Source organism: Rattus norvegicus, chromosome 9, assembly GCF_036323735.1.
Source record: "Rattus norvegicus strain BN/NHsdMcwi chromosome 9, GRCr8, whole genome shotgun sequence".
NCBI lineage: Eukaryota > Metazoa > Chordata > Mammalia > Rodentia > Muridae > Rattus > Rattus norvegicus.
Genome location: NC_086027.1, coordinates 12,425,874 through 12,439,370, shown reverse-complemented (window position 1 = coordinate 12,439,370; position 13,497 = coordinate 12,425,874). Strand labels below are relative to the sequence as shown.

At 42.6% G+C, this 13,497-nt stretch overlaps 2 protein-coding genes and 1 pseudogene across 2 annotated transcripts in view; 2 read left to right on the top strand and 1 right to left on the bottom strand.

Annotated features, from left to right (window-relative positions):
- The window catches only part of LOC134480452 (reticulocalbin-1-like), a 105,397-nt pseudogene that overhangs the window by 38,391 nt on the left and 53,509 nt on the right, over positions 1 to 13,497 (top strand).
- LOC134480490 (uncharacterized) overlaps positions 1 to 13,497 on the top strand; it is a 447,240-nt gene that overhangs the window by 404,035 nt on the left and 29,708 nt on the right. The gene's annotated exons all lie outside the window — the stretch shown is intronic.
- On the bottom strand, positions 1,834 to 4,074 carry LOC134480263 (ERC protein 2-like). The gene is made up of 2 exons (XM_063267795.1): positions 3,945 to 4,074; positions 1,834 to 3,309 (listed from the first exon to the last, which is right to left on the bottom strand). Exons 1-2 carry the CDS (start codon positions 4,014 to 4,016, stop codon positions 2,782 to 2,784), a joined length of 600 nt encoding a protein of 199 aa, XP_063123865.1. The 5' UTR covers positions 4,017 to 4,074; the 3' UTR covers positions 1,834 to 2,781.

Genomic DNA, 13,497 nt, shown 5'->3' with positions numbered 1-13,497 from the left:
ATCCTAGCCTACCACGTGGAGCGCAGTGGAAGCCAGCGCCATCTCGTGGTGGCGAATGTTATTGCGGCCCTCTACAAGGACCCCTGCCTGACCTCACTTAACTTTGCCAGCTTTGTGGGCTTCTACAGTGCTGCTGTGAGAAGAACTGAAAACTAATGGAATAAATGTGTAGCCCCCCATTACATTTGTCATTGTTAGGATATTAGTAGGAAAGGTTTGATTCAAATATACTCTCAAGAATATTAACAAAACCATTGCCTCTTGTGTACCATCTGGATAAAGTACCAAGTTCCTAGACAGTTCTTCACCAACTTCCAAAAGCCAGCAAACTGGAGCATGAAGAAAGCCAAGTCCAAGGCATTCAAAACCAGTATCCTCACAAATGCTACCAGGAAAGGCTTTGGTAAAAGGAGGGAGGTACTGAGACAGTTGGCCCTCACACACTCAGAGAAGACTGTGCCAGGAGAATTGGGGAAGGATTGTGGGAGAGTAATTAGGTATCAGTAGTCAAGAAAAAGAAAAAAATATATAAATAGAAATAAAATAAAGGTCTTTAACAAAATGGGACACAATGTTTTGCTGAACTAACTCCACTCTGTTTACACTTGCACATGCTTTAACATCTAGAGAGACTAGATGTGATAAAGTAGGATGCCCTTGTCATTTACATATGCTATGTATACAGCAAAGATTATTGTAGCAGAGAACAGGCAGATCAAAGATCCATTGTTCCCTCACATCTATGTGGCTCTGCTTCCCTTTATCAGGACTATGGAGGCCTCTGCTCATTAAGGTCTCACTGTTCAACCAAAATGCAGTCCCCTATGATCTCTGGCCAAGTGCTCTTCTGTTCCCAGTAGAACTCTGCCTCAGGCTGCAGAGGCACTGAAGGGCCAGCCTTCACCTTGAAGGTACAACCACTCTTTCAGCCTTTTCAGGCTCCCTGTTACTCAACTGGAGGCTTCAGCAGAGGCCTTTCATCTCAATAACAGAAGCTTACCTGATCCAAAACATTGGGAAGCCATCCTACACTCCTCATTGTTTGGTTACCTGAGACCAAACAACACAGCTCTCTTCTTTCTGCCTGTTTTCCTGATTTGAAAGTAAATATTGTGCTCATCTATGCTGTTGGTGGTAAGAATAAAATCCTTAACATGAATAAGAGGACCATGCAGAGCATGGCTTTACATTCTACTTGCAAATTGAATAGCTAGAGGGAATTACCAAAGAAAACAATAAGAATCCTAACAACAATTACAGCAATAATGAAATGAAATAAAACAAAAACAAAAGCAAAAACAATATTTTGTGGGTGCTGGAATTTAAGGCATATATTAATTCTGACCAGCTTTGTAGGTATTTCCAATAAAAAGCAAGCAAACAAACAAACAGCCTTATTAAAAGTGCAGCAGGGCTTCTCCATAAGATTAAAATAAAGTTTGGTCATAGCAAGGATTTCTATGTACCCGCGTGTTTCTTGCCGGCGAGAAGTCGCGCGTGGGACATTTGGTGCCGAGAACCCGGGACAAAAAAGCCTCATCATCGCCAGTGCCAAGGGAAGCCTCTGTTTCACGGAAGAAATCCAGAAGCTATGATCCTGATAGCGGTATGAGAATTAATTACAAGAGGTACCAAACTTGGAGGACCAGACCAAACAAAGAGAATACCAGTGCAACCAGAGAAAAAACACTGTAGCAAAGATGCTCCTAAGAGGGGATTTACTGAAATGACTGAAGAGCCAAGACTAAGTCAACCTGATTCAAAAGGCAACTCTACCATTTACTACCTGTGTGATACTGGCCAGCTTCTCGCTGTCCTTTGTCCCTGTTCCCCAGCACTGTGCAGGTAGACAGACTTCAGGAGTGAGCCTTAGGAGTGGAATGAGTCCTGCTGGGCCTCACCATATGTTGGCTGGAGGTTCGCTCAGCGGACTTCCACACCCACCTCTTCACAGATCAGCCTGCTCCATCAACGTAGGAAAACTGAGGAGGCAACAGAGTCTACTTGGAAGAGAGGCATCGGAGTCTTGTGTAACTTAAAAGTGGCATTTGTCAGTTTCTAACGTGTAAAAATATTCTAACCGTGACCACTTTCAGGTTATCAATGGCTCAACAGCAGCCTCCCCGAATTCCTAAAACTTTAACAAAGGGCCTCGCAGACTACCACAATCTTCTACAATCTGCCCCTTCTCTTGGGGCCGTCCACTGACTGGTCTGATGACCACCGAAACTAGCTCATGTGCAGGCTGCACTTTCTGAAACTCTCAAACTGACATCAAGACTCTAGCCACGCTCCGCTTCTTCTGTGAGAACCAATCAACTAAGGCACGGACTGCATTTCTCTTCTTCCACATGGAACTGGGCACACAGACAAAGCAAGGCGCCGTCTATTAAGTGCTACTTAGAAGCAGAATCTAAAGCGGGAGGACAGAGGCTCCTCCCTGACCACAGGAACCCATGGGGGCAGGGGATGCTACGGCTGGTGGTTTCTCTGGCATCCCACTCTAGCTACATATATAACATCAGACCTTGGCCTTAAAATGAGGCAGCAGCTTTTGCTAACCATAGAGATGCTCTGCAACCACAATTCTGAAATAACATGAATAACGTTTCAAACCCTAGCCAGTCTTTATGCAAATCATGGTTTACATTGCTCTTCTGTAAACTGGCTTGGAGGTTCGAAAAGAGAAACAAGGGTTTGGCTTCTGCTCCATTGTATTAGCCACACACTGCTGCACGGCAGGTTAATCCCAAATTAATCGACTCGAAAAGCATATGTTCACTACCTCATAGGTATTTTCCCAATGGAAGAGACCAGGCACAGCTTAGCTGGGTCCTTTGCTTCAGGATGTCTCACAAGGCTGTAACGGAGGCATCGGCCTAGCACCTGTCTCGTCTGAAGGTGGATGTTTTCCTTCTCCTTCTGGTCTAAAATCACTTCCAAGTGGCTGACCTGAGACTCAGCCTCGGCCATCCGCCGTGTGCGCTCGTTGTCGTCCTCTAGGCTTTTCGATGGCAAGCCCTTACTCTGCAGCATCTCCAGGAGCTTTTTAATGGACTCGTCGCGGGCATTGAGAGTCTGTTTCTGTGTTTCAATCCTTAGCTCCATTTCTTCCAATGTCTTCCGCAGAAGGAACAGCTCCTTGGCCTGCCTGTCGTGTTCGGCTTGGAGCCTGCGGAAGTTCTCCTCCGTCAGCTCGATGGTGAAATGCTCTGCTCCTCGGTTGCCACTCTCTTGCTGCAGGAGGTGGTTGAGGTCTCTCTGGGTCCGCAGTTCATCCTGAAGGGCCTGGATGGTCAACTGCAGGTGCTACAGTGAGAAAGATGGAGTGGGGAGGAGAAGGGAGAAAGAGTTAGTGAAAAGGCCAAGCGCTATCAAGCTGCCGCCGCCACACCATGACGATAGAATGTTAATCATGAGGTCCAAGGGGCCAGCCATGAAGTCCTCCTCGGTGACTTCAGAAGCATGGGACAGCACATGAAGAGGGGAATTAATTCAGTGATACTTTCTGAATGTCTTAGGAGAAGAGAAATGTACACACACACACACACAGAAACGGTATATTAGTGTCAACCACAAGGGAATTATACATCTACGGTGCTTAGTTTAGGAAGGGAAAGGGTTAGAGGGAAACTTTCATGAAACACACCTTCTTAGGCCTACAACACTCCAGACTCAGTATTCCCTGTTTCCTAAGGTGTTCTTTATCCATTATTTTCCATGATAAATGCATATCCATTTAAAAATGAAAATAATAGCATCTACTACAAGCAGACACAAACAAGGACTTTATTTTTTTTTTTATAAATAAAGCTGTGAACAGGTTTAGTAAACAGGATTACTGCCTCTGCAAGCAAAAGGGAATAAATGGAGACACAGACAAGCACGTTCAAACACGAGGGGCAGGGGAAGGAAAGCAAACAAGCAGCAACGAGCAGACAAACCTTCGTTCTTCTGGCGTCCAGTAACTGAACAGCATGGGAAATGAAAAAAAAAATGAAGCAAAAAATCAACATAAAGAAAAGTCCAGTGCAAGCAAAGGATATTCAACAGAAAGAACTTAACACAGAGTACCTCCACAGAAGAAAAAGAAAAGAAAAAAAAAATCCCATTAAGCCAACACCCATAAGCTACACACAATTCAGAGCTTTGATGCTGGATCAACGCAAAAAGAAAAAAGTGGGGGGAGGAGGCAAAGGAAAGAAAAAGAAAGAAAAAAAGCCAATCAAGGCTTAGTTCAATAGCCTTTTATTTCCCTCTCTCTGACTCTGACCCAACCGCAAGTTTTGGATATCTTACCAGAGAGGAAATCACAACACTCTAGAGTGCTGAAACATTGTTTCCAGTCACCACATTGGAAAACACCAGAGAGAGTAGTTAACAGTTGCAAAAAAAAAGAAACCCTTGAAGGACGTCCATTGGTGGATTCGTGTCTTACATTCTAGACCAACCTCGGGCTGCTCCGAGGCTACAGCCACGAGCCTGAAGATGATTTTTGCCCAGGGACATACCAAGAGGCTTCAAAAATAGCAATTACTCATTCATTCACAGACACATAATCCTGCCTGCGAGCCAGACCACAAGGTTAAGCAGAGAAATCAAGCTGGACGTAAGACAGGACTCCTGCCCACGGGGACTCACAGTGTTGTAAGGCACAGATAATCCCACGCCTTAGTTATATAAACATTGGAAGAGACAACATTTGAAATCTGTCTGAAGTCCTATGGCTGATACCCAGAGGTTGAGATCTTTCTGAATGTAGCCTCCACCCAGAAGCTAGCACAAGTGTGGCGTGCTGCTGCATTGTTCTTGAGGAGTTCCATTTCCCCTTCACACTGAGGAAGGAGAAGGTCCTAGAGCACACAGAAGGACAGCATTCTCCTTCTTAGCCGAGTGCCCCGGTGCCTCAGAGGGCACTCAGCGTTCCATATTGACATAGATTACTGATTACTTTGTGATATAACACAATCTTGTAAATATGAGTTTCAGGGTCTTTAGTCACAAGGCTGTGCAACCATCAACATGATTTTTATCATGTTTATCAGCACATTAAGAAACCATGCATCCTTTAGCAATCCACCTTTCATTTCATTCCCAGGACCAAAGCTCTGGGAGCCAAGCATCTTCTTTCTGTCTCTATAAATTTGAAAGATATTCTTTATCAGTGAAATCATGAAATAAGTGGTTTCTTTGGGTTCATATGCATTCAGCATTTAAGGCCTGCTTTAGCATCAGAACTTCATTCCTTTCTATAACTGAATTTTATTCCAAGATAAAAAATATGCTAACTCTTATTTATCCATTTATCAACTGATTTCGAAAAGATATTCTTAGCGTCATTGTATACACTGGCCAAAAAAGTGCAAGTAATCTATTTGTCCATTAATTAATCAGTGCATAAATATGATCTATCCAATTTGGCCACAAATGTGGGTGATTTAGCTTAAGAATGACTCTGAAAATGTTATGTCTACACAAAAGAAGAAGCCAATCACGAAAGTTCACAAATAGTTCAATTCCACTTACAATCCATCCAGATAAGCAAATTCACAGCTGGAGGTAAATTAGGGAGTGCCAGGTAATGAAAAAGATGTAACTACTGACCACTATGATGTTTCCTGCTGCTGTGAGAAACATAATCTCAAGCTAGAGAGTGGTGCTGGTTGCACAGCTCTGAGAATCTATGAACACTGACAGTCTGTACTTACAGAGGCAAACTAAGTTAAATAAATTTTAATCTTAATAAAACAGTCACAGAAAATATGAAAAAAAAAGTGCAGCAGGTGCAGGAGAGAAAGCTGGGAGACATCCTGTGCTGCTGCCCCCATGCTGTGATTCTGCAGCAACAACTTCCTTGGGAATAGGAACCTGTATGCAGTGGGATCCCTTGCTGGGCCTGTCATCTCAAAAATGGGGGCTTCCCTAATCCAAAACCTTGGAATCCAGTTTACTTCAGGCCAGGAATGAAGTCAGCCATCATTAGGGAAAGAGCAAGGGAAACATTACATAGGAAAAAATATGGGCCTCAATCAGAAAAGATCCTCAAATTCTAAGGCCTCCACAATCTCCACCCCTCTCTTCTGAGCTGTGCATAGTGATGTTGTATAACTCCAGATGGTAGGAAAAGGCAGAGTTCTTCCCAGAAAAGTCATACATGATTTTCACCCTGACATCTGTGAGGTGAGGTGGCATCGTTTCTCAGAGTCAGCACACCCGGGATAAGGACACAGAAGCCACAGATGACAATGCCAAATGGACTCCCTCCCGAAATTATGGACCCATTAAAATTGGTTTAGCCTAACCTTAGGCCAACCCACTCCCTGCCCATCTGCCTGATTTTTATGTTTGCTCTGAGTAAAGGATCAGAGTGGAGCCCCAAATATCCTCATGATTGGACTTGGAAATTCAGGAAGAATGATATTGGAGAAGGGATGGCTATGTGGTTACAATGTAGTAACAAGGTTCTGACCAGGAACCTCGTCCTTAGCCAATGGGGACTTTAAGGCCGGGCCTCCTGCTTGTTCCAGTGCAGGGTAAGACTTCAGGGTCAGGCCAGCTCCTGAGCCCCACACAGGGCTGCCTGCATACTCTTGTGACTGCATTAGAGCCAGAGTGCTCTCCACCCTCTCCTCTTCTCTCCTCTTTGTCAAAGCCATGGTCCCCAAGAGCACTTGTCAAACACCTTTATACATGTATCTCTATCTTAAGGTCAGGTTCCCAGAGAACCAATCCACATAACTGAGTATAAATGAGTATTCAATGTGTGTGTATATATAATGTTTTAGAACACAGAATGGGGATTCTTGGTGAAAGCTTCGTGGACATGTGTCTTTGCACTGGGATCTTTCCACATGACTTAGATATCCTTGCCATGAGGTCATTACCAGTCACCTTGCCATTTCAGTTTCGTTTTTCTTTTGGATGCTATCGCTGTTTGATGTAAGATCCAAGGCTGAACTTCCATACTGGGCTATGGTTCCAGACTTGATTTACAGCTATGTGGCCCTCAGGTTGCTTCCTTTTGATCCAAGAGGTTGATTAATCTTTCCAGCAAGGCTTCCAGTACTTGATAGGTACATGCTGTCAGAGCAGAGTTATACAGAATTCATATGCTGGCCTTCCTCTGACGGTGCTTACCTTTGCCAAGTCCTCAAACAGGGCAGCACTTGGAAAAAAACCCTGCAGTCAAAGAAATCATATATGTGGGTCTACCCCTGGCTCCTTGAGAAATGAAAGAGGAATATGGTCTTGACTTACTGGAAGTCTTATCCCAAGACTAGGGAAGGGGACTCCCAGAGAGCACTAAGCCTTCTCCTCATCCATCATAGTCTGTATAGCCTGTGGCTTTCATGTGGTCGGTGTGGTGACCTTATAATGTTCTAGGTATTTCTGCCATGTTTTGTCTCTATACCTAGACATGGCCTCAGGTGTACAGTCACATTGGAAACATAAAAAGCCTTGCATCTGAATTGTGAAATTCAATGTGTGTTATATTTAAAATACCACAATAATTGAGTGGCCATTGCTACAGTAAATATTATTAGGGGGTTTCTACCCCACCGTAGATCATTTAGTTCCCAAATAAAAGACACAAAACTTTTAGATTTAGAATAATCCTTAAAGTACTAGAGCTGGGCAGACATCAACCCTCTGTGCTATTTTTTCTGCTTCCCTGTCCATAACCCCGAGGTATTGCTTGCCATGCTCTGCCTGGTTCACTCCTGTTCTGACAGGCTGCCCCTCATGGTAATACACTCACGATCTACCTACCCTATGGGGTGGTGTCTCCTTCCTTCTCCTCCATGTCCTTTCCTTCTCCTCATGGACCCTGCCTGAGCCCCCAGGCCCAGGGAAACTTTGCTCTCTCCCCTCTCTTCTGCCCAGCCCATGTTGTAGGGATTTTATTAACCAATCAGGGATAACTTAGGAGGCAAAAAAAAAATCTGGTATACATGAGGATCTCCTTGTTTGGAGCAACCAGGTGTTAGGGTACAGAATTTAGCATTTGAATATACAGCAGCAGCAGACACATTATAGGCCAATCTACTTTGTAGTTTGACTCAAACCTTGGCTCTCACACCCATTGGATGTTCAACTGTGGAGAAGTTATTTTACCTTGTGTGACTCAATTCCTTTATCTGCACAGTGAGGATGATAACGAGTGTTTAATTCACAGAGTTGTCTTTGGGACTGATGAGTCAATATATTTAGTAGTTAAACATTAAACACCATGTACTTTGCATAAGTAATAAAAGTATGTGGAAAGGGCAAAGTAATAAAGCCAGAAGAACATTTGATTTGGAAATGGGGCCATACAACTACTTCTAATAACAAACTGAGAATCACGGAATGGTGGAAGACTAAGGCCAGAGATTTGGGAAATCAAGGCCACCCTGGGCTGCATAATAAGATCGTATCTCAAAATATCAAGAAAAGTCAGGTTCATAGTAATAATAAATCAAGAAATAGCCATTGTAAAGAATTTACAAAAAGCAAAGCAGTGGAGCAGAGTGGACGCTGTGTGTCAAGTCCCTCTGCTGTCCATCTCTGGGACCAAGTATGTATCAGATCAGTGACAGGAATGGGGTGCTGAGAGCCTGGAGCAAAGGGATGCTGACTGCATGGCCACATTTGAACAGCACTAAAGCAGGACTAAATGCTAAGAAAAAAAGCCATATGCAAACCATGTAAATTTTAATGTCCTCCAGAAAGGCAAAACCACAATAATTTTACTGTTTGTCAAGATGCTTGTGTCACCAAACTTCTAATATTGGTAAGGATGTGAAAAACTCTTGTGATGCAAACCAGTTGCCAATAAGAAGAGCAACCACTGTCCTGACCAAGGTGACCTGGATGCTGTCAAATAGGCCGAGGCAGCCTGGACAGCCGTCAGAGTATGTTTAACACACAGATATCTGTCATTTCAAAAGGGGGAAAATGAAGCCTGACTTTTCCCCCCACTTTATGCAAAACCAAGAATACTCCAGCATTGAGGCTTACAAATAAAATATGCCAAGAAACTTCATAGAATATGCATTTCTCTTGTGTGTGCTCTTGAGTGTGTGTGTTTTGTTTGTGTTTTGTGTGTGTTTTGTGTGTGTGTATGTGTGAGTGTGTGTGTATGTGTGTGAGTGTGTGTTTTGTGTGCATGTGTGTATGTCTGTGTGTATGTGTGTGAATGTGTGTGTGAGTGTGTGTGTATGTGTGAGTGTGTGTGTGAGTGTGTGTGCTTCTGTGTATGAGTGTGTTTGAATATGTGTGTGAGTGTGTGTGAATATGTGTGTGAGTGTGTGTGTTTTGTGTGTGTTTTGTGTGTGTGTAAGTGTGTGTTTTGTGTGTGTGTGAGTGTGCGTGTTTTGTGTGTGTGTGTGTGTGTGTTTTGTGTGTTTCTGTGTCTGTGTGCACTAATGCTTCAATTATCTGCTATGGTGAATACTGTCCCCAACTCAATTAAGAAGGTTAATATTAAACTGTGAGTAGTATGTGGAGAGTGGTCACAAAGAATAATTAGGAGTCCTATTCTGTTAAGTTGTCTGAGAATTCCAAATGCTGCATGCTGTGAGTGGGTCTCACATCTCAGCACACTAACTCTATTAAGTACAATTCCCGTGTGTTTTTCTTAAACAATTTTCTATGAAAACCTTTAATAGTTTTTTTCTCCCTTTCATTTTTTTGGGGGGGTAAGGGTCTTTTTTTTTTTGCTTATTTTCGGTCAACAGGATTTTCTGTGGCTTTGGAGGAAGTCCTAGACTTAGGTCACTGGATCTGTATACTTTAGGGAATTAACCAGTTCACTGAGCACATTTCTTCTTTGTTTGGTTTCTGTTTTTCTTGTGAGATCTCACTGTGGGAGCAGAGGAAGCCCTGAGGAAGTGCAGCCCTAAATAGATGTGTGCTTTAAACATGATATGACCATGCCATGGACCCAAAGCCATCTATCCACGGGGAAAAGGCAAAGGCCCCCATGCCCTTGAGGCTCAGAGACATGACAACGCCTTCTCAGGATGGCATTGATAATGTGTGCAGAAAAAGTCTACTCTACCTTTCTCTGTGGCCCCATCTGGATATTTACAGCCTGAAGACTGCTCCCTGCAGAGACTGCTCCTACTGAGATTAGGATTAAATCTGCCCCTTGTCAGTTACATATGCATAGTCCTCCCCTCTTGTTTATCTGCATGTAATGCCCACCTCCTTGCTTCCCTGTGCAACAGCCCTGCTTCCTGGCCAGCTCTATATAATAAACATGCTGAACTTCTGGGATGCTGCATTTTCTCCAGCCCACGGACCCAGCCTTCCCCATGTATGTTTGTCCAATGTCATTCTTCATTTCCTCCTCACCCCTGGTCAGGCCCAAGTCCCTGGAGCCACACAAAGGACTTGGCAATCTAAGTCTGCTCCACTTTGAAGGAAGTGCTTTCTAAACTGAAATCTAAAGCACACAGTGGGTTCAGCTCCCTCTCAAGTGTCTTTGGTGAGGGTTGGGGTGGGTGTGAGACCAGTTGCATTCTGACTATTGCAGAAGAGTAAAGGATTCACAGTTTCCTTTTGGTGAAGGTGAGCTCCCCAAGAGGCTATCATTGCCAACGTTTTCCCAAGTCACCTTCTAGGAGGTCAACTGACTCCTAGGTGAGTCTTTGGTTACACTGCTTCAGTTTTCTGTGGCTACACTGTTCAAATGGCACCCACTGGTCACACAGGGCTATTTGAGATGAACTGAACTTAGAACTAAAATCTGCCTCTTAAGTCACAGCAGGCAAACCGGGAGGCAAACAGCCAGCCAGAATCCCTAGCCAGAAACACAGCAGATATAGAATATTTCTATCATCTAGAAATTTCTCCTGGACAGCAGTGGTCTAGGTTCTTGGTGTCTGGTTTTTCCTTCAGGGAGAATTACTTGCCATACTAATATCCAACGGTTTATTTTTAAAGCAACTTTAACAAAATACGACTTACTCATCCCCAAATTAATCCAGTTTAAGTCTACAGTGCAATGGTTCCCCATAAATCTACCCGAGTTCCCCATAAATCTACCCGAGTTCATTGCTAGACCACGGAACAAAAGAATGAGAGTATATGCAGTTATGTAAAATGGTATGCAACAGTATTGACCACTGCATAATTATACTGCACTACTTTTGAATTCTTCAAAATTCAGGCCTTTTATTGATAGTTGTACAAAAATACATTATCCTAGAGTTGAGAAAATATACAGTATTTCATCTGGGCTTTTTTTTTCATTGAGATTTTAATATTTTTGCATCTTTTGCTAGTATCGTTAGATTCTTTATAAGAGTTTTATTTTTTGGAGTTTTTTTCTTTTTGTTTTTTGTTTTTTTTTTTTTTACCAGTCTGGTCAGTATTTGATGCCCTCTTCTGGTGTGTCTGAAGACAGATGCATTGTCTGACATATAAATAAATAAATCTTACAAAAGATTTTCATCTACTGCAGTTTCTATGTGGACAGGGCACAGTTGAAGGGCTTAAAGATCAAGTACATTGTCTGTCTTTAAAGATCAAGTGTATCACCTAATTTTTAAACCAAGAAATGTAGTGTCTTTTTTGCTGCTTCTGTACCTTTTAATGATGTATCTTTTCTCCTAGTACGTCATTTGTTTCCATGATAGTTGTTTTCAAGTGTATATGATCATTGATCCTATTTGCAGAGCTATTCAATATTTCTGTTTTCATTGGTTAAATGTTTGTGGTGATCAATCCCCAGCCCTGAAAAAAATATTTGAGGTGAATTTGCATTGTGATATCAGTGAAATGTCATGTGAAAATTTTAGAGAATATACCGGTTTGGGTAATTGTAATAACCTTTGCCGTCAAGTGGTGGCCTGTTTTCACATTGAAAAGACTGGAATGTATTACCATCCATAGCAGGATTGATAGGGAAACACAATGGACAGTGACAGTGTTGTTCCCTTTGACAGTTGTGGGAGCCAAGAAAGAAGTGTGACTTGCTTTTTGTGACTTACAAAATCGAGACTGAGTATCATTACTGTGGAAGCCCATGGAAAAAATTATGAAGTTTTCAGAAATCACCAGTTAAAGAAATGGTGGTTTTGCTTATATTGAATTCTGAGTTTCAAAGTTACGTTTCATTTTTCTTTATTCCTTAATGAGGCTTTTTATTAAGTTTTTTTATTCACCATTACACCCTGAGATGCACAGTGCTAGAATCGTAGTAGATGCTCAATAAAGCTCTGACCATCGGGGAGGAGGAATGATAAGAAAGTATGTATTTTCTGTAAATTCTCTTAGTTTTGGGAACAGGTGGTTTTAGGTTTACCATCATAGCTTGGTATCTTGTCCCACATAAGACAACTTGACAGAACCCCCTTTCTGGCCATTATGTTGAACTTATTTTTCTCTTAATCATTCTTGAAAATCATGGAAGTAGTGTGGAAAATTGATTGTACCTGCAGTATAGCAAAAGAGGCCAGTCTAGATAGGTAAGCAGTTATGTTTCTCCATGAGCTGATGTCTTAAAACATCTAGATTTAGGAATTTGGTGTTGTGTTTTCTAAACATACATTGTACAGCATACAGATAACATCATAATAGAATAAAGGAATCTTTTGATTTAGCACCAAATTCCATAAAGCAGTGACTACTGCACAGTTCTCTTGGCCATATGAATAGCCGAAATTATATTTCACTCTTTTAAAGAAATAATGAAAGCACTTAAGGTTAAGCAAAGCCAATGGAAAAGGTCCCTATGGTGTTTCTCTTTGGTTCCTTGTGCTCTTTCTAGAGAATGACTTTAAGAAGTCAGGGAGGTCAGGTGGTCAGTGTGGTCAGGCATTCATGAGCAGATGGTTAAGCGATGTGCTAGGGCCCCATAGGCCAGTGAGCCCAGCTGAAGAGTGCAGGCTAGGCAGTGAGCCCAGCTGAAGAGGAGAGCCTAGGCAGTGAGCCTGAGTGAAGAGCAGAGGCTAGCCAGTGAGACAGGCTGAAGAGCAGAAGCTAGCCAGTGAGCCTGACTGAAGAGCAGAGGCTAGCCAGTTAGCCAGGCTGAAGAGCAGAGGCTAGCCACTGAGCCTGACTGAAGAGCAGAGGCTAGCCAGTGAGCCATGCTGAAGGCTGATGAGCAGTTATTTTAACCTTTATTTCTAAGTTCTTCACTTTTCCTAAAAGTTTCTACAAAAGTTTGCCTCCATACAGTTTGGTTTACAAGGTTCTCCGTGCTCCCTTCTTCTTATCTCCATTCCTCTTGCTCTTATGACCCAATAATTTTCTTACTCTCAATGCCTTACTCTCAACGCTATGCCTTTACCTCTAAGTTCTTCTTGAGTTCTGTTCTCTTCTATTCTCTTCAGTTCTGTTCTGTCTGAAAAGCTTTCTCTCTCTTTGTCCTCAGCATTTGTATATCTTTCTGAACACAGCATCACATGGTGAAAAGTTCACCACAAGTTTGCACAGGAATTCAAATCATAAGTTGGATAATCAGTTTACTACAGAGAATGTTTACATGCATATCCATGAAGAGTAATC